Source organism: Cervus elaphus, chromosome 14 (genome assembly GCF_910594005.1).
Source record: "Cervus elaphus chromosome 14, mCerEla1.1, whole genome shotgun sequence".
Taxonomy (NCBI): domain Eukaryota; kingdom Metazoa; phylum Chordata; class Mammalia; order Artiodactyla; family Cervidae; genus Cervus; species Cervus elaphus.
In genome coordinates this window covers 48,155,794-48,177,583 of record NC_057828.1, presented here as the reverse complement: position 1 = coordinate 48,177,583, position 21,790 = coordinate 48,155,794, and the positions used below count along the sequence as shown (strand labels likewise).

General features: G+C 45.9%; 1 protein-coding gene across 8 annotated transcripts in view; it reads left to right on the top strand.

Annotated features, from left to right (window-relative positions):
* The window catches only part of LOC122707548 (calmodulin-binding transcription activator 1), a 659,030-nt gene that overhangs the window by 159,269 nt on the left and 477,971 nt on the right, over window positions 1-21,790 (top strand). For all 8 annotated transcript variants that reach the window (XM_043923115.1, XM_043923116.1, XM_043923113.1 and 5 more), the window contains exon 2: window positions 7,453-7,588. In XM_043923115.1, coding sequence (XP_043779050.1) covers window positions 7,469-7,588 — 120 coding nt within the window. In that variant the 5' untranslated portion in view covers window positions 7,453-7,468. The remainder of the gene's footprint in view (window positions 1-7,452; window positions 7,589-21,790) is intronic.

Below are 21,790 nucleotides of genomic sequence, written 5' to 3'. Positions count from 1 at the left end.
CTAAGTCCTCCAGCTTTGTTCTTATTTTTCAAAAAAATTTTAGCTATTTTAGGCTTGTTGTATTTCTGTATATATTTTAAGATTTCTTTTCATTAACAAAATGGAAAGAAAAAAACTAATCTTAAAATGTATACAGTAATATTAAGGACCTAGAATAGCCGAAAGAATTTTGAGAAATAAGAACAAAGTTTGAGGACTATACCCTGACTTTAAAACTTACTATATAGTTGCAACAATGAAGACATTATAGTATTGACATAAAAATAAAAAGTAGAGTAGAATATGAAGTCCAGAAATAAAACCTTATGTTTATGGTCAATTTATTTTCAACAAAGGTACAAAAGCAATTCAGTGGGGGAAAAGAGAGCCCTTAAAAAAAGAAAGAAAACAAACAGTACTGGGACAATTGAATATGCATGTGCCCCAAACCAGTTTAGGCCTTTACCTCACACTGTACACAAAAATGAACTCAAACACATCATTGACTTTAACGTAAGAAGTAAAAGTATGAAACTCTTAGAGGAAAATGCAAAAGAAGGTTTTTGTAACCTTGGGTTAGGCAAAACATTCTTAGGTATGACACTAAAGTGAAAATGTTAGTTGCTCAGTCTTGTCTGACTCTTTGTGACCCCAAGGACTATAACCTGCCAGGCTCCTCTGTCCATGGGATTTCCCAGGCAAGAATACTGGAGTGGGTAGCCATTCCCTTCTCCAGGGGATCTTCCTGACCCAGGGATCAAACCCAGGTCTCTTGCATTGCAGGCAGATTCTTTACTGTCTGAACCACCGAGGAAACCCCATGACATTAAAAGCATGATTCATACAAGAAAAAATTGATAAGTTGGACTCCATAAAAATTGAAACCCTTTGCTCCTTAAAAGAAACAATTTTTAAAAAGAAGAATCATAGATTGGGAGAAAATATTTGCAAATCACATATCTGATGAAGGACTTGTAACTAGATTTTATGTAAATAACCCTTACAACTCAAAAAGAAGAAGACAAACAACTAAATTAAAAATGGGCAAAGGATTCAAATAGACATTTTATCAAAGAAATTACATGAATTGCTAATAAGGACATGAAAAGATGCTCAACATCATTAGTCATTAGGGAAATGCAAATTAAAACCCTACCACACACCCACTAGGATGGCTACAATCCAAAAGACAGACAATGCCAACTGTTGGGGAGGGTAGGGAGACTTTGCAACTCTCATATGTTTCTCATGGGAATGTAAAATTGTGCAATCGCTTTGGAAAACAGTCTGGCAGCTTTATTTTTATGTGATCAGATATACCTTTCACACATTGTTACTAGATTTTTTGAAATCATGTTTAGGAAAGTTTTTTAACTTAAAGTTTTCTAACCCACTTTCAGGTTAGAGAAATTCACCTGCATTTTCTTCTGGAGTTAGGTATGGTTATATTTATTGCATTTAAATCTCTGGTCCATTTGGAACTTATGCCACTGTAAGGTGTGAAGGATCCATTCAGTTTTATCTTTTTCCACATGCCAACATCACTTATTAAAAAGTCAGTCTCCCTCCCCCACTGACTTGAGATGCCTCCTTTATTATACATTAAATTTGTGTGTATAAGTGAGACTATTTCTGGAGTTTCTATTCTGTTCTGTTGGATATTTATTTGTATGATGATTCCATACTTTTTAAAATATAGAGGCTTTACAGAATGTGTTAATAGCTGTTAGGACGGGCCTCTATACCTTAGTCCTCCTTATTGAAGTTTTTCCGGCTGTCTTTGGTGTTTCTTTCCCCTCCTGATGAATTTGATAATACATTTTTCTAGACACAGAAAAAGTACTCTGTTAGGATTCTTGTTTCCATTATATTACATTGATAAATTAACTTTGGGAAGATTGACATTTTTATGATCCTCACGCTTCCTAACCAAGAACATGTTACTCTTCTTCATTTATTGAAAACTACTTTTGTGTCTTTTTGATATTTATAGTTTTTCTCCTTAGGTTTTGGGAATTTCTTATTAAATGTATGCCTAGGTATTTAATTTTCTTTTTCTCTCAATTAATGCAGTCTTCCGACATTCCTTCCGTCTTGTGTGTGTGTACACATGTGGGTATGTGGATCTGACACACACACACACATATAAGCTATTATATAAGCACATATCTATTTTACAGATGATGTATCTTAATTTTACACCTACTTCTTTACTTTGATGATCTGCAGTAGTTTTTCCATTGATCTCATAATCTTTTTACTATATTGCACAGAGCGTTATTGGCTTTGCTAACTATTAGTTTCTTAGATTAAAATGTTTCTTTCTTAATTTAATTTTATTTTTCATTAGAGAATAATTACTTTATGATATTGTGATGGTTTCTGCCATGCAGCAACATGACTCAGCCATAGGTATACATATGTCCCCTCCCTCTTAAACCTCCCTCCCACCTCCCACCCCTCTAGGTTGTCACAGAGCACGGCCTTTCCCTGAGTCACACAGCCAAATCCCCCTGGCGATCTACTTTACATACAGTAATGTATATGTTTCAGTTCTGCTCTCTCAAACCATCCCATCTTCTGTCTCCGCCACTGTGTCCACAAGTTCGTTCTCTATGTCTGCATCTCTGTTGCTGCCCTTTAGATAGGTTACCCGATTGAAAGGTTTCTTGCCTAGAAACCTCCTTAGTGAGAATGAAGCTCCTGGATGTTCACCTTTCTTCTTCTAATGTTCCCCTCCCTGCTGCCATGGAGGACTTGGCTCGTTTTTCCGAGACTCTCTTAGACTGTCACTGCTAGTTCAGTTTCTCTCAGTTGGGGCTCCTGAAACAAGGATTTCAGTACAGGCAGTTTATTTGACAGGTGGTCCCAGGAAACACTGGAGGAGGAGTCTGAACATGAGAGAGGAAGGGGAGGCATAAAAAAAAAAGTACTTTTCCCCAGCAAGTCACCATCATGGGCGACTGGAGCTTATAAGGAGGTCTGGATGGCTTCCATATTATTCCACCCAGACAGGAAGTGAGGAAGCCTGGAAGGAAACTACCAAGTCCTCATCTGCTGGATGAAGGGTGCTTTCAGGGCATCAGGATTCCCCCAGCCAGGAGGGCAGAACTAGGATTCAAACCTGGCCTGGTAGTCTATGCCTCAGAGGAAGCTCTGGAGTCACAGTGATTCCAAGTGACTTCTGCTCGGTCACCTTCTGGCTAGAAAGAGTTGATTTCCTCATCTTTATGTTGGGGATGGTGATAGTAGCTACTTCATAGGGTTGCCATGAGGATGAAAAAAATGACATGGATAAAGAAGTATATGTAGATACAGATACAGACATAGACATAGATTCAGATACAGACGTAGGTGTAGACATAGATATAGGTATAGATGTAGACAGGGATGGAGAGACAGATGTGGCTATAGACATGGATACAGATGCAGATATAAGAGATGGCTACCGACTCCAGTATTCTTGCCTGGAAAATTCCATGGGACCTAGAGCCTGGTGGGCTACAGTCCACAGGGTTGCAAAGAGTTGGACACTGCTGAGTGACTTGAGCACAGATGTAGTTGTAGATGTAGAAATAGAAGCAAACCTAGACCACACATGGCGTGCTCCCCCTAGAGCTGCTGCTCACTGGGAGCTGGTAACATAAAAGAAAACACCGATTTTTCTGTGCATCTTCCTTGCAGTTGCATCACCCTCTGTCCTCAAGTCCATTCCCACTTCTTTGCTCCTCTCAAGTGGGTGCTCCCTTTTAGGCAGAAATGAAACTTACTCAAGTTCTCCCTTGATGGGGCCCCTCTCATGGGGTCTAGCCCACCTCTCCTTCCCCCCAGAGTAGTGCCCCAGCCTCCACTCCTTCCTCAGATCTTCCCCTCTGCTCTTTTTCACTCCTGAGTGTTCTCTGGCAGGCAGGGCAGCCCCACTCCCTTTGCATTGAGGGGGCACATGGGCCCCGCTGCAGCCCCGTGGCTTTCCCTCTCTGTCCTCAGGACCTGTGAACTGTGGGCGGAGGGACTTTCCCCATCATGCAGAGCAGAGCAAGTTCTAATAAAATCAGAGTGGTGGATTAAACACTATTAGGTTGCTCATTATTGCGAGTTAAAATGATGATTCCATTTATTAAGGCCATTTAAGTTGGACACTTAGGTTCCCTGTGGGATTATATCCTGCCAGAAGTGTCAGATGACAGGGCCCCTTGCCCTCCCAGAAAGCAAAGGGTGGGTCACCAGAAGAAGGCAGATTTCCTCAGTGGGTGCTATTGTGGTTCTGACTGAGGACATGATGGTATCTGCGGATGCCCACTCTCTCTGGGTCATACCATTTATGATCTGGGGACAGTTGGCCTGAAGACACTGCAGAGGGTCAGTGACCATGTTTAGGACGACCAAGAGGAACAGAACAAATCACGAATCCTGTCTCAGCTCATGAGAAGCTGATAGGGTTAATGTCACATCTTCTCCAATAGATGAGTTTTCTGGGATGGAGGGGGTCCCTGCAACACTCTTGTGGGTCTCTTTGTTCTTCTTTGGAGGGGACAAGACAAGCAGCACCCGTCTATTTGATGGGATGTCTTCTTTGCTTATTCCCTGGGAAGTGGGTAAGTACAGCTTTTAGACTTCAGGGTCCGTCTAATGGGTCTTTTAGGGAGCCAGCTCTCTGAAGATGAGAACAGGGCTGCAGTGGAAAGGGCCTGGCACAGTGGGGCCCGGATTCCAGCTTCCCTGCCATTCAGAAATGAAAGAGAACTGTAAGGTTTTCAATACAGACTGGTAAGAGCAAGACAGATATCATCAGCTGACAGGTTGTGACAAGCATGCTGAGCTGTTTCCAGATTGTTTTAGTCGGCGCAGACTTAAAGGAGGAAACCAACACTGACACAAACCAATTGCACGGTGATCAGCAAACAACGAAGTGCTGGGAGTCACTGTGGAAAGTCTGTAATTTCCAATGGAATCACTGGTTAGTCATCACCTTGCTGCTGAATGACACCACCCCGCTGGGTGGGAACTACAATTAGCCGCTGTCACCCTAGAGTGACTTTTTTCTTCCCTATAGACAATGGAATAGTAAGAGATCAATAGTCAGTGGTCTGTGCCCAATTGTGAAATGGCCCATAGTTCAAAGGAAAAGAAAAGAATGGGATGGAGGCTTTTGCCCTGGGCCCCAGGGAAGCCTGGTTGCAAACTTCCTCACCTCTACTGCAGCAGAGAAACAGCAGCCAGCTTGCATCAGAAGGAATCTATCTAAGAGAAACAGAATCCTGGGCACAGAGAACAGACTGGTGGTTGCCAAGGGGGAGGGGGTTGGGGGAGGGATGGAGTGTGAGGTTGGAGTTAGCAGATGTAAGCTTTTATATATAGAGTGAATAAACAAGATCCTACTATATAGCACAGGAAACTCTACTCAATATCCTATGACAAACCATAATGGCAAAGAGTATTTTTAAAAATGTATGCATGCATGTTCAGTCACATCTGACTTTGTGAGACTCCATGGATTGTAGCCCACCAGGCTCCTCTGTCCATGGCATTCTCCAGGCAGGAATACTGGAGTAGGTTACCATGCCCTCCTCCAGGGATCTTCCTGCATCTCTTACATCTCCTGCATTGCAGATGGATTCTTTACCCATTGAGCCACCATGGAAGCCCCCCAAAATGTATGTGTGTTTGTATATATACACACATACATATATGTTGTTGTTCAGTCACTAAGTTCTGTCCGATTCTGCAACCCCATGGACTACAGCACGCCAAGCTTTCCTGTCCTTCACTGTCTCCTGGAGTTTGCTCAGATTCATGGCCATTGAGTTGGTGATGCTATCTCACCATCTCATCCTCTGCCACCCTCTTCTCCTTTTGCCTTCAATCTTTCCTAGCATCAGGGTATATGTATGTATACTTAAATCATTTTTCTGTGCAGCAGAAATTAGCACAACATTGCAAATCAACTGTACTTCAATAAAAAATATATTGATTAAAAAAAAAAAAAGACTTCCCTGGTAGTTCAGTGGTTAAGACTCCATGCTTTCACTGCAGGGGGTGTGGGTTCAATCCTTGGTCAGGGAACTAAGATCCAGCATTCCACATCTTGCAGCTAAGGTGTAAAAATTAAGTTAAATAAAAAAAAAAAAGAGGAAAGCCCTTGCTTTGCCCTGTTTGTGTCAGGAGCTGTCTCACACTGGCTAGGAGGGAGCTAGAAGGTCTGTGTGGTCCCCTGGGTGCTCAGCTCACTGGCCTTTCCTTTCTCTGTGCTGAGCCTTCAGGTGGAGAGGGATACTGAGCTGACCAGGGTGGGTGTACTGTGTGCTGTAGCTTTCAGGGGCATCTTCCTTTTGAAGGATGTTCCAGGCTACAGCTATTGGAACTTTATTCTGGAAGGTTTGCCACAACACCTGCCCTCAGCTGCCAGGAGAGTTTAGTTCTTTGTTTCCTTGATGTCCCCAAACTAAAATACGTCAAGGTGATGGCTATGAGGGGTTTCCCTGGTGGCTCGGATGGTAAAGAATCTGCTTATAATGCAAGAGACCCGGGTTCGAACCCTGGGTTTGGAAGATCCCCTGAAGAAAAAAATGGCAACTTACTCCAGTATTCTTGCCTGGGAAATCCCATGGACAGAGGAGCCTGGGGGGACAGGACTGAGTGACTAACACTTTTCACTTTCTTCATGGCTATGAGGATGAGAGTAAACATCCTTTGCTCTCTGTAGTTGACACTTGAGGTCTTTCAGGAAAATTCTCTTTGTTCTTTGTAAAGGGCACAGAGAACAGCCCTCCTGCTCTTGGCATGAGCATGTGGGTAACTATTTTTCTGACTTACTATGGTCGTGGACAGAATAGGCAGATTACCTGGCGGTGCTGAGCCCTTTGACAGCTGAAGCCCAAATGGGAAAAAATCAGGTACTTAGCTTGCTTGGGAAGAAGTGCTGTAGGGCTCTTCCCCATCCAGCAGGAATCTAAATGCAGGCAATGAATCAGAGCATCTGGCCTCGGCGTCTAGTTCTTCCACTGGTCTGCGTTTAACATAGTCATCTAGTGTCTGCGTTAAACTTATTTATTTCCTAATGTAGGGTGATGGATTAAAAGATGTGCAGAAAATCTTTCCACAAGAGATAAGATATTGCAGGCTGCGACAACACCCCCGGCTCTTTTTTGCTTTCTCTCTTTTTCCTGCTTTTCAGGGCAGAGCTCAGGCCCCCACATCGTATATCCTGATTAGACGGTGGATATTACTAAGGGGATGTTTTTTAAGCCTATCATTGACACATTTAATTCATTAGGTACCAAATCCACAAGCAAATTTTGGCTGGCCGTAAAACACGGTTAATCCAGGGAGCTGCAATAAAAGGTGAAAAATTATGTTTCAGCAAATGTGGAATATTGCTTTTCTGTAGAGACTTTTACTGGTCTATGATATCTTTCTTCATAAATTTTTTTCTTGCTTGGTTCTCTTGGTAACTTAACCATTTGTTGTTTCCAGACCCCAGAATGGCTCCATGATTCTCTACAACAGGAAGAAAGTGAAATACAGGAAAGATGGGTATTGCTGGAAAAAGAGGAAAGATGGCAAAACGACCAGAGAGGACCACATGAAACTGAAGGTCCAGGGAGTGGAGGTAAAGAACAGAAAAGCTCTCTTGCTTCACGAATGTCATTTCCAGGCTGCAAGAGGATGGAATTGCTCTGGGGTCATTTGATGCCAGGCCCCTGTTGTTCAAAGGCATTTTTGTTTGCCAAGACCCCATTTGTTGTTTCTCTTTTTTCCTACCTTCTTACCCTAATAGTCTCCATTTACAATTTCCGTGAAATCAGATTTAACTAAGGTGTTTCTGATTCTTGAGAGTCCTTGGCATATACATTGGGATCTGCAAGGTTCCTGCAGATCCCAAGGAGCCACTGGTGCTTTGAGAGTTTGTGAGAGAACAGGGAGCTGTGTGTGGCATCTTCCTCTCCAGGTGGTGCTCAGTTGAGCGGGTCCCCTGGGAACCGGTGGTCCCCAACCAAAACCTGGCTTCCCTCCCTCTACTGACAGACCCTTCTGTTTCCCTCTGAGTGTTGCAGCCTCAGGGAGCTTGCAGGTGTTGCAGATCATTAGATGGGCTAGCAGGTGTGTCGCAGGGCTGGGGCAGAGGTTGGCGCTGCAGAGGGCATCTCGGAATGTTGTGCCAACTTCAGTTTGGGGCCTGCGGGAGAACAGGGTACGGTCTGGTTTCCTTGGTATCGTCCTGACCCCGCGTGCTCTCACCCTTAGGGAGCCACGGAGACATTCCCCTGGTTCCTCTTTTCCATTGTTTGAGGGGCCGAGCCACATGTCATAGCAGGAGGGAGAGAACTTGAATCATGGTGCGTCCTGGCCTGCAAGTTAGTGAGAGCACCCTCTTTGCTTTTCTTGCTGGTCCTCGTAAAGGATCTTCCCTGGGAGTCTGGCAGCTCCTGTCTTGGACCAGGACCAGAAGCTGGCCGTGATCCACCTGGGATTTCACAGTGGCCAGAAAGGGGCCTCCCGGAGTCCACTGGCACTTTGGGTCCTCCAGGGTATCAGGATTGATGGCTGCGACCCACTCGAGTTCTACGGCTCACCCTCCACACTGATGCTCTTTGTGACGCGCTTTGTCATTACGACTTCTTCTATATTAATCATGTGCTTTTATGGCTGTTAAAAATAGCATCCAATGGCTTTTATTATATTGCCCCACAGAGAGAGATAACTTTTGTTTTATGCTTTTGCATTTTTTTAAAAACACCTAATAATAATGCTTTATGATGATGAACAAAGAAAAAGCTGGTAGGAGAAACCCCAGTTCCCTCTGTTCTCCTGGGTTCATTGCTTGCACAGCCATGAAAAAGCAACTGTAGAGAACATTCAAATGCAGATTACCTCAACAGGCTGCTCCAGACCCAACCCCTGGACTGTGGCTGGTGATTGTGGAAACAGATTAGCCATTGTTATGGGGATCAGAGGAAGGCGGGGTTTTGCTCTGATCTCCCCTGATGAAGGGGTAGGTAAAAAGTGACAAGTGTGGGTGGAGCCCCTAATAAAGGGCCACCCAGGCTGTGGGAATTCACAGCCAAACCATGGCCCTCAGCCCCTGTGCCCATGGGCATCTGGTAGATTTCATCTCTATGCTATGTAACTCTGGAACTTCCGGTTGTAAGTATTAATAACAGTGGGGTGGGATTCTGGCTTGGCAGCAGCCAAAGCTCAGGGGGGAAAAAAGCCCCAGTGTTCATTTTCTTCCTTGCTGTTGTAAATTAGAATCGTCACTGGATGGAATCAGAATGATTTATGGGTATTTTTAGGCCACATTTATGTTTGGAGTTATTTGTGGCTCCCTTTCCTGCAGGCTAATATGTAGACATGGTGGGGAAGTGGATTGGACCCTCAGACCACCGAGGAAAGGGATGAATGGACAAGGTGGTGGCGGGTTTCCATGACTTTCCGGGCATGAGTGGCGGTGGGGAGGTAGTAATGGGAGGCAGGCTTGGAGGAGTCTTGGCAGCATCACAAGGGGGTATGTTTTCAGGTTCTTGGAGAGTGAGGCCCCACAGTGAGACCCCACAGTGAGAGTGAGGCTCTCACCCAGTGAGATGTGGTGGCTGATGCCAGTGAGTTTGGGGAGCTGTCCCATTGAGTCGATCAGCAAACACCTACCTGTGGCCCTACCCTGTGCAGGGAGGGCCCTGTGGTGTCCACTGAGGAAACAGGAGTAGTGTTCTGGGTCCCAAGAACTCACCTTCAAATTGAGGAGGTAGCCATATACGTGCCTAAAAGTCACTAACAGTGCTGAGCAGTATGGAAGGCTGAGCTTTAAAGAGGCATGTTCTGGGAGTTCAGAGTGGCCTGTGATAATCAGAGAAGCTTCCTGGGTGAGAAGAAGCTTCCTGTAAGCGAAGATCTTACAGTTGGGTGGAACTGTATGTCATAATTTCCATAGTGTTTCCTGGCTTAGCTTTCTCATTTAGTCATGTGATTCTGAGAGTCCTTCATCCCTTTGAACTGTTCTGGAGTATTCAACTAAGGAGCATTTGAGACCCTCCTTGGTGGGTGGATTTTGGATTCTTTCCAGTTTTCCAACATTATGATGTTTGGGTTAATGTTACGATCCTTGCCTGCTTGTGCAAGACTTGGCATTGCTGGGTGTAGGGTCTGAGAATTTTCAGTCTTAGTTGCTCAGTCATGTCTGACTCTTTGCAACCCCATGGACTGTAGCATGCCAGGGTCCTCTGTCCATGGGATTTTTCCAGACAAGAATACTGGAGTGGGTTGCCATTTCCTCCTCTAGGGGATCTTCCTGACCCAGGGATCGAACCCACATCTCTTGCATCTCCTGCATTGGCAGGTGGGTTCCCAGTGCCACCTGGGAAGCCCCTCAGTCTTACTGGATATGGCCAAATTGCTCCTGAGTGGTTGTGCCAACCTCCCTCCCACCACACTGAGAATGACCATTTCTTCTGTGCCTCTCATGTGCTGCTAGGTGAAAGAAGGTACCCCGTTCAGTGTGAATTGGAGTTGTTCTCAGTTACTTGTGGGGATGAGCTCGTTCATTCTGGTGTTCATGGAAGTCCTCTGCTGCGGATTGTCTACCCTGGGTAGGATTTGTAAACAGTCCCAAAGGAAGGCTTCTCTGGCAAGACAAGTCCCACTTCTCAGTGGCATTTCTCCTGCCTTTGTTCTGAGCTAGACCAGTAACTGAAGCCCAGTGGTCCTTCTGGGGACAGTAGGCAGGTGGTCCTTTGCACCTGGGAAACTGCCGTGTGAACACAGGTGGGTTTTGAATCTCACAAGGGGAGGGACTTCCCAGTTTGGACCCTTCTTCCTTCTTCAGTCCTCCTTGGTGGCTCAGATGGTAAACCTGCCTGCAATGCCTACGACCCAGGTTCGATCCCTGGGTTGGGAAGATCCCTTGGAGAAGGAAATGGCACTCCACTCCAGTATTCTTGCCTGGAGAATTCCATGGACAGAGGTGCCTGGTGGGCTACAGTCCATGGAGTCACAAAGAGTCGGACAGGACTGAGCAACTAACACTTTCACTTTCTTCTTCATTGGATTCAATCCAGTGGTTTCTGTTGACTGAGTACCTATATCATGCCAAACATGGTGCCCGCCAGCTACCCCTACTGCTGGGTGAGGCAGACAGCCCTGCCTGGGTCTTGGGACTGTGATTTTTCTACCACCCGCCCAGTTTCCTCTCTTCGAGGGCATGATAAAGATATTTGGATCCACCGTTTAACACATCACTTGCTGTAAGCCTTCCCTCAGGCCAGGAAAACTTCCAGCCCTGTTCACGGAACTGCTTGAGGCCTGGCTGCTTTTGTTCTCAGAGGCTGGGGCCCTCGGCACAGACAGCAACTCAGAGGCACATTGATTTTCTCATCCTGGCCCAGGATGGGGGCAGCTGCTTTGGAGGCTGTTGAGCTCTAAGGTCCGTGATTAGTTGTCTTGTCTGTAAGCCTAGGAGAAGCCAGCTCGATAAGGTTTCTAGGGATGACAGAGGTTGGCAGGGAGGAAAAAAGAAGGTGGTTGTGGTGTCAATGTTTCATGAGATGAAATCTCAGCAGGCCTGAAACGGGTCCTGCTCACCAGGTAGATTGATGCCTGCTTACCTGGGGCCTGGGTAGGGGAGACGAGCTGTTTTTGGCAGGGAAGTGGGGGGTATTCCTGGAGAGCAGAGAGGTACATCTTGTGACCCCGTGCCCCTGGGATTGCCACAGGGGCTGGGATGCGCTGGGTGAAGTCAGCCCAGGGAGATGTTCTTCAAGCTGATCTAGAAGAGCACTTTTCAAGTTCACGGTGCTCTTCTCTGGCTGTCTTCAGCCGTGCCTGCACACCTCTCTCCTGAAAGTGCCCAGTGTCTCAGAATCCAGGCTGTCGACCTCCCAACACCCTCACTGCTGGGGTCCCATCACTCAGGGATCCCCAGCCTCCGGGATCTAATGTCTGATGATCTGAGGTGGAGCTGATGTAATAAGAGTAGAAATAAAGTACACAATAAGTATAATGTTCTTGAATCATCCCCAAACCATCCCCACCCTACTCCCCGGTCTGTGGAAACATTATCTTCCACAAAACTGGCCCCTGGTGCCGAAAAAGTTTGGGGACCACTGTCATAACAGGAGCCACCCCTGGCTGCAGGCTAATGAATCTCCTATATGCCTGGCATGCTATCTCACTCAACCCTTCTCAAAACATCCATGCCAGATACATACTGTTACACCCATTTCATAGGTGAAGCGATGGCGCCTTGAGAGGGCTTCCTTGCTCCACATCCCACCCTGAATCAGCGTGGAGCTGGGACTTGAGCCAAGGCCTGCCTGGCTCTACAGTGTGAGCACTTGCCCTCGGCACTCTGGTGGGGTTTCGGGTCAAGTCCAGCACACACCCTTTGTTCATCAGCCTGCTGTCGAATACTTTCTACCCACTATCACTGGGGAAGGTACTGAAGATGTGGTAATGTCATCAAGAACACTCCCCATCTCGTGGAGACAAAAAAAAAAAAAAAATCAAGCTCACAACTGGGGGTTCCTGAGGGCTGGGATAGGAGGACACATAGGTGTCTAAGGCAGACTTGGTCTTAAGACATAGACACAGGGCACTAGGTGCTGGAGGAGCCAGACAGTGGCAAGGTAGGGATGGGGAGTATCAGTGGACAGAGACAGAGGCTGTTGAAAAATAGCTAAGATGATTTAAAGCAACAGATGCCCAGACTTACAACGTGCCAGCGTCTCTTCCAGCCCTTTGCACACCAAACGCTCACCCCATGGGGACAAGACTCTCTCTGCTCTGGTCACAAAGTTTTCCTTGTCATAGACATCCTGCCTTTAGAACCAATGGGTTGTTGACTTGAACCAGAGGTTGTTGATTTGACCGTGGGTAGCATGGACAAACACATCCTTCCTCCCAAGCCTGTTCCGAGGTGGAAAGGAACCCCCTCGTCTGGATCATCTGCCCTGCAGAAAGGCCCGCCATTGCCTCTGATTGGAATTTTCAGTTGTAAAGAGAGAGTTTTGTTTTGCTGACCTGTTTGTGCTGCCTGAAAGAATGAAAAACTGCTTTGACTTCTCAACTGAACGCCTGAAAGTTCAATGCCCCATCTGGAACGTGGCAGCGGTAGGCAAGGTTAGGTTTTTGGACTTGGCCTTATTAGAAGTGAGGTTCTTTACTTGGACACTTAGGCCACATATTAAGAAGGAACAAAAAAGGCACCTCTTTTAAAAGTAGGAGCAATATTGTAGTTACCGCATTAGGAATTAGCAGGGCATGAAATAACTGTCTGCCTTGTGGCGATGCCAGATCATTTCAGCTCTGCTTGCAGCAATAAGATAAATAGGTATCTTGCTTGCAGCTGATGGGAAATATTTAAAATAGTCAGCCACAAACATGTATGGTGCCCAAATCAGGTTTGGGAAATGGCAATGAATAGATAAGGAGGAAGTGAGTTGACTGATGAAACAGCTGAGGGGCAGAAGCTCAGGAAGGGGCAAATGAGTCTGTGTTGGCACTCTGTGCTTTTAAAAAGAATGCAGATTTTTTCTTGCCTTCTGTAAATGATCGTGTGGCTTTGGTCTGTGGATGTATTATGTCATCCCATTCCTCTTCAGACTTGCCATGAGCCCACTGGTCTACATTGTATAAAGAGTTCCTTGCTCAAAACCTCTTTTTTCCACGTCTGCCAGCCTTGTATTAATAACTTCTGAACCTTCCAGGGTATCTTCTCTGATCTTCTACAGCCAGAAGAAATTATCCTGTTTTTAATTGCTATAGTGCTCCACCTGCGCCTCCCTTGAGGAAGTGTTCTCTGTGAGTCTATATGAGTTCTGTCCAGTTTAATAAACATATATTATTTTCTAGATTGGGCTTCCCTGGTGACTTGGTGGTAGAGAATTTACCTGCCAATGCAGGAGACACAGGTTTGACCCCTGGGTCAGGAAGATCCCCTGGAGAAGGAAATGGCAACCTGCTTCAGTATTCTTGCTGTGAAAAATCCCATGGACAGAGGAGTCTGATGGGGTCCATGGGGTCTCAAAGAGTAGGACACAGCTTAGTGACTAAACAACACAGATTTTCTAGATACCTAACACCGTTATCTGGTGTCTAGATACCAGGTGATTCGAAGAGGATAGAGACAGGCAAGTAAGACAGAGGATCCTACTGGGGAACCTTCAGAAACTTGAAACTGTCATTTTAGTATGGTATGTTGATTGTTGTGATGGAGAAATGGTTTGGGGACAAACTTGTTTCTCTATCTGAGGAGAGGTTCTCCTCAGTCACCCACAGAAACTTGTTCTAAGCAGGGGGATCTGCTGAAGGACCACCTGCCTTCACAGGTACCCCCTCCTCTGAGCCTCGCCCCAGCCCTGCCATTCAGTCACAGCAGGTATTTTTATCCTTGCTGGTCACATGTCTGAGAATTGAACTCAGATCTTGGGGATGTCCAGTCTCGTCCACCCTTCCCATCTGATTCTGAGAGATGTGATCAAGGTGTCTGGTCTTATGACTGTCTCCAGTTCAGGGAGCCAGTCCTTTTTTTTTTTCTTTTGAAGATTTATTTATTTACATATGGGTGTTCTGGGTCTTCATTGCTGCAGACAGACTTTCTCTAGTTGCAGTACAAGGGCTTCTTATTGCAGTGGCTTCTCTTGTTGCAGAGCATAAGCTATAGGGCATGTCGGTTTCAGCAGTTGCAGCTCATGGGCTTAGTTGTCTTGCGGCATGTTGGATCTTCCCAGACCAGGGATTGAACCCGTGTCTCCTGACTTGGCAGATGGATTCTTTACCACTGAGCCACCAGGGAAGCCCCGGGAGCCAGTCTGTTAAATGGCAGCTGGGAGAGTCTCCCGCAGTTCTCTTTTGACTTTCAATCATCCGAATTTTTGTGCCACATTCTGCTGGCACGCGCACACATTAAACTTAATTTCCTGTTACCTGGGTGTGTTTTGGTGGAATCAATTCAGGAACACAAATCCATAGTCCCTCCTTAATTTCTAATTACTTAGCATCCCTGGTGGCACGTCTCTACCCAATTCATATAATTAAATTTTTAACTAATAAATAACATAAGCCAGCTACATTTTGAAGGGGCCAGAGCACCCTTTCTGTTCACAGTCCACCAGCTCATGAAGGCCTGGCCAGGGTGCTGGTTCTACTTCTCTTCTTGGGGCTCCCTTGCCCCTGACCACAGCCAGCCGATGATGCAACAGCAAGGATGTTATGCGTCATTTAGTGAATATCTATTGAATACTTGCTCCTGTACCCAGCACTTGACAAGTACCATCTTATTCAGTGACTTGGCAGCTTGCCTACCCAGTGTGGGTAGGTACTGCCATGATCCTCTTTGTGTTTATGTATTCATGGCTCTCCTGGGTCTTTGTTGTCATGTGTGGGCTTTCTCTTGTTGTGGCAAGTAGGGTCTGCTTTTTGTTGCGGTCCATGGGCGTCTTGTTGTGATGGCATCCCTTGTTGCAGAGCACAGGCTCTAGCGAGCGCAGGCTCAGTAGTTGCAGCACATGGGTTTAGTTGCCCTGTAGCACATGGAATGTTCCGGGACCAGGGGTTGAGCCTGTGACTCTTGCATTGGCATGCAGATTCTTAAAACCATTGGAGCACTAGGGAAGTCCCATGATCTTCATTTTTGACAAAGTAATTAATTTTCTGGAGGTAAATAAATGGGGGTTTCCCAGGTGATAGAGTGGTAAAGAATCCCCTTGCCAATTCAGGAGACATGGGCTCAATTCCTGGGTCTGGACAATCCCCTAGAGTAGGAAACAGCAACCCATTCCCGTATTCTTGCCTGGAGAATTCCATGCGGAGAGGAGCCTGGCAGGCTACAGTCCATGGAGTCACAGAGTCGGACATGACTGAGCAACTGAGCACACAAAGAAATGTATCCAAGGATACACTAGCTGGTTAATATCAGAGTCAAGATACCATACCCTACCAGGTCTGTCTGGGAAATTGTCTTTCAAATTCCCAGTTTCCTCATCACTATACCTCATTGACTTCCAAAGTACCTGGATCCCCAGAAGATGTGTTTTTGGTCCACAGAATCCTGGGAATGAAAACATTAACATATAGCACTGAGCACAAAAGCCTGGGTCAAAGTCAAGACTGGGGATCAGGAAAGCCTTTTGGAGAAGTGATGGCCCCCTTTTTGGTCACTGGTCAGCCCTTCCTCGTAACTCCAACCAGTCAAGGGAAAAGAGTTCTTACCTCACTGAGCCTCCAGCCCAGGAGCCTGGCTCTGTCAGGCCACCACGGGCTGCAGAAGACCTGGATGTCATCCACTTCCGAGGTTGGGAGTTTGTCCTCAACACTCTGAATACCCTGCATGACCTGTCTTAGCTCTGGTTTCAGCCAAGTCTTTTAGGAGCTTCTTATATTTCCATGTTATGTTAATCTGCTCCTGGGATGAACTGCCCATTTCCATTACTCCTGAAGCTACAGGATATTCTCACCATGGTGATAAAGGTCTGTGTGCTCACTCTCCCCATGTAGGGTTGCCAGATTTAGTGTGCATGCATGCACACACACACACACACATACACACACATGCACACACCCATACACATACATGAGATATAGATGCTCAGTCCCATTTGAACTTGAGTTAAACAAGAATAGATTTTTTAGTGCAAGAATGGTCCTCAAAATATTTGGGACATACTTATACTAAAGCTTTTTACTAATAGTTTGTTTATCTTTGGTTGTGTTGAGTCTTCTTTGCTGTGCTCGGGCCTTCTCCAGTTGCAGTGAGCAGGGGCTACTCTATTGCAGTGCACGGGTTACTGATTGTGGTGGCTTTTCTTGTGGATCATGGGCTCTAGGGCACTTGGGCTTCAGGAGTTTGTGGCTTCCCTCCCAGGCTCTAGAGTGCAGGCTCAATTGTTGTGGCACATGGGCTAAGATGGCATGTGGATCTTCCAGGACCAGGGATCAAACTTGTGGCCTCTGCACTGGCAGGCAGATTCCCATCCACTGTATCACCAGGAAAGTCTCTTATACTGAAAAGTTATCTGGTGCATCTCTGAAGCTCACATGTAGTCCTGTATTTTGTCTGGCTACCCTCTCACCATCAGAGCAGTTTCCTGGGTGTCTTTGCAGACAGAGATTTGGCTGCTTGGGTATCGGTCTCATTGAAGACTTGAAGAATTGGGTTGGTTTCTCTCCAGACACATCATCAATACAGGAACCAGAAAAACAAGGACAGATACTGGCCCTGGCTTAGGAAAGAAGAACTTCCTGGCAGTTAGTTAGCTGATGAACCCACATGCTGCCAGGCTGGGGCCCTTCCTGCACTCTCTGAGAAGTGAGTCCTAGGTGCCTCCTCTCCCAGGAGGTCTGCGGAAGCCTGAGTTCCGTGCCCTTATAGACCACTGCCTGGAGGAAGGCAGGCCTCCTGCCAGCAGTGTTTAGAAAGCAACTTGTTAGTGAAGGAGGTGCCAGGAAGATTTTGAAGGAACACGTTTATAGTTTTTGCCTTCCTCATATCTCTGGTAGATGACAACATGTAAAATATTTTGCAATTCCCTTTTTAAACTTGATTGCAGCCTTATTGAACTAGAAAGTCCCCGAGAAGGTGGAGCTGCAGAATGCCATCTTGGTATGCCGAGCTTGTATTTAATTATTATCATAACAGTCCCTTAATATCATTGCAGATTAGCCCACAAGGACATGAATGGAAATTTTAGCATATTCAATTACAACAGAAACCCTTGAATACCACTGTCAAAATTCACCCAGGGCCTCCCTCTGTTTTGGCCTCCACGTTCGGCAGGCACAAAGTTAGACGTTACCCAGGCCACACAGCCTTGATTTGTAAGCATTATTTATGGCCTCATCTGGAGGCTGGGGGTGCCTTTTAAGAACATGATATATATCCTAACTGCTACCCACCTCAGTAAATGACCAGATTTGGTTGTTTGCGTTGGGTAAAGGATATCTCTGGCCTTCGCTTGACTGAATAGTAAATTATTGATCTTCTGCACATCTTTCAATTCCCTCACATTGCTGGGCAAATTTACTTCTGTCATCGGTGACTGTGGCTTGTCTCCAGTGGGGCCGTGCTCTTGGTGCTCAGAGAGCATGAATCACCAGCCTTGTCCTAGAAGAGTCATACCTGGCCCCCCTTTAGTTGAAACCATCAAGGGGAAGAAGGTATGTGGCTTGCAGAGTAATCGGGCCCCCATTGCTCTCTCTGCCCACTTCCCACAGGCCAGCAAAAACCATGGGGAAATAAAGATGAGGTGAAGGACTTTTGTGCTCCCTGGAGTGGGGCAAGAGAAGCATTACTGCGTAAATGAGAAACAGAGAAGCTCTTCACACGGCTTACGCAGTGGAGGGTGGAGGCCGCTTCGATGGTGGCTGGCTCTGGTTGCCTGGTTTCTCGTGTGTGTTTGTTGGAGTTTGTGGCTGCTAAGCTGCTCTACACTTGCCCTCCCTGGACTCAAGGTTAGAAACATAAAGCAGGCAATTTCACAAAAGAGCCCCTTTCTGTTCTGGAGTTTTTCTTCCAGACAGATGAAATGTCCTTGCACTTCCTCTTTGTTCTTCTTAATTCTAACACCTCGTAGTGCTGTGTGCCCTTCAGGGTTTGCCTTTCCATCTTGTTGCAAAAAACTCCTGCAAAGGCCAACACCAGCAGAGACACCTATGTTTTCACGTGGCTGTTTGCTCCCACGTGTGGTCCATTGGTCAGCAATATCAGCCCACTTGGAGCCCTTTAGAAGGGTAGAATTTCAGGTCCTGCCCCAAGTTCTGTTGAATCTAAATCTGCCTTTGGTATGATAAAATATCCACCTGTCAATGCAGGAGACAAAAGAGATGCAGGTTCCATCTCTGGGTGGGGAAGATCCCCTGGAGAAGGGAATGGCAACCCACTCCAATATTCTTGTCTGGGGAATCCCATGGACGGAGTAGCCTGGCTGGGTACAGTCCATAGGGTTGCACAGAGTCAGACATGGCTGAAGTGACTTAGCATGCATGCACGAACCCCCTACCCACCATGATTCAGAGGCGTGTGGATTTGGAAAAAGATTGACATGTGCCATCCTCTTGCTGTTGGTGGGATCCTCCCTTGGTGACTCAGTCCTAGGCAGGTAGTTTTAAAAATCTTATCTTAAGAAAAATGTCCAAAGGAAGATTTTACAAGTTCATCTGGTAATTCATTACTTGACTCTAAGCATCCTTTATAGATATCTCACTGAATAGGCTCTGATGTTTGAGCCTATTAGATCTTATTCTGCCCTTGGCCATTACGTGGGTAGGACAGCGAATCTCTGGACACAGGGCACACAGAGAGGCTGCCGATGACTGCGAAGCAGCCCTGACCTCTCTCCTCCAGGTGAAGCAGCCCATTCTTGCACCGATCCAATGTCCCCCCTGTAGTCCAGGGCTTGGCATGGTACCTGGTACACAGTTGGTGCTCAGTAAACACTTTTGGAATGAATGGATAACATGAATGCATTTCTTTTGTGAAAAGCTGGACAGTACAGGAATTCCCTGCTTTTCAAAAGTTCAATTTATGCTGCATCACTTTTATGAAAGACCTACGTTAGCACCTGTTTTCACTAGCCGAGAGAAATCCAGACCATTTTCACTTTTAGGAAAATAGGCAAAAATAGCATTCAGCATTGGTTTTGCAGATACCATTGTAGAGAAAGCTGTACCCTGAGTGATGGGAGTGCCGCCACCAAGCTCCTTCCCCCAGAACCACATACAGCTTCTCAGGATTCAGCTGCCAGAGCTGTGACCTGGGTCTGAGCACCTGTGCTTTATCTCCATTTATTTTGTGTCTTTGTTAGCTAGATGTGTCCTAAGGTAATTGCTTCTTTGCTTTACACTGTTTCAACTTACAAAAGGTTTCATAGAAATAGGTTCCTTTAGGATAGCATGGAAACCTGTAAATAGTTTTGGTTTTGCAGTTTAGAGGTCTCCATGGCAACTATTGTAACGTGAAAGCAGCCGTAGGTTACATAGTTAAGGAATGGATGTGACTGTGTTCCAGTAAGACTTTATCTATAAAGGCATGCTGAGGGCCGGATTTGGACTGTGGATGAACTTCACAGACTTCTGTTCAAGGTTACAGCAGCAGATTCTGGAAGAAATAGGAGGGGCTGTGGACACTTGTGAGAGATGGGCGAGGAATGATGAAGGACTTGCCACAAATCCTCTTACAGACTTAAATTCGATCACTGGTGCATCCTACGATTCATGTTTGCTACCTGATGGTATTCATGGTTCAGTTCAGTAGCTCAGTCTTGTCCGACTTTTTGCGACCCCACGGACTGTGGCATACCAGGTTTCCCCGTCCATCACCAACTCCTTGAGCTTGCTCAAACTAATGTCCATTGAGTTGGTGATGCTGTCCAACCATCTCATCCTCTATCGTCCCCTTCTCCTCCCGCCTTCGGTCTTTCCCAGCATCAGGGTCTTTTCCAATGAGTCAGTTCTTTGCATCGGGTGGCCAAAGTATTGGAGTTTCAGCTTCAACATCAACCCTTCCAATGAATATTCGGGACTGATTTCCTTTAGGATTAACTGGTTTGATCTCTTTGCAGTCCAAGGGACTCTCAAGAGTCTTCTCCAATACCACAGTTCAAAAGGATTAATTCTTCAGCACTCAGCTTTCTTTATAGTCCAACTCTCACATCCATACATGACTACTGGAAAAGCCATAGTTTGACTAGATGGACCTTCATCAGCAAACTAATGTCTCTGCTACTTGGCTTATAATTCTGCAAGTAATTAACACTTTTCTGCACAACATGCCAGCATTGTTAGTTGTATTTGTCTTGGTGAAACTAGGGTCTCTCCTTTCTCCTGACATTTATTGACAATTCCACGTATTTCATGTGACATAGGATAATTGTCCTCCATCTAAAGAAACTAGGAAGAGCGTCCTGCAAAGCAGAGCTTGAGGTGAAAACTGGGAACCAGTCCTGTCTCTCCCATGAGCCCAAGGCTTTGCTCCATGGTACTGCTGAGACGGTGGGCAAGTCCCGGTGATGTGCTCAGAGATCCCTTGTCCAGGGACAGCTGAGTCAAAGGTGTGTGGCCTTGCTGAGACCAGGTGGGTTAGAGGAAGGATCTCACAGAAGAGGGAAAGGCGCTACTGCCTGTATCCTTGGGCTTGAAGTGCCTTGAAAGCAGCCTGCAAGTGTTTGATGTGCCAACATGCCCCTGGAACAGAGGCCGTGGGGAGGGTGCAAATGCTGTTTGTCCGTGTTTAAGTGTTTACATGACAGCACGAGAAAACCGGGCTCTTTCTCTTTCATCTCAACTTCCACGATTTACGTCCAGGTTTCTGATGGATGCGAGAGGGAGACATTTATTACAAAAGCGTAAGAAATGTTGACTCTTCCCGAATTGATTATCTAGAATTTATTTTATTAAATATTCGAGGTGGCATGTGATAAACGGAACCACTGCTGGTTTGCAGCCTAATGATTCATGTATCCGCGGAGGTGATAAGGAAATCAGAGACTCGGTTTGCCATTTCAGGGAAAGAATATGGATTATTATTAAATCCGGAATGGGCCTCCTGAGAAGGCTTCCTTAAGGGAACACACGTATCAATAATTTCTTCTTCGTACAAGAATCCTAATGTTTCACTTACGGAAACATAAATTCTAACCGAGTGGCTGTGTTTTTTCCCCCTCCCTTTGCTTCCTTCCATCCTTTCCTTACGGATGATCTGCTTTTATTCCTCAGTGTCTAGAGTTTACAATCCTTTAATCTCCGCATCTTTGTCGTCCCACTTCTAATTCTTTTTTTAAAGTAATATTTATTTATTTGGCTGCATCCGGTCTTAGTTGTGGCACGT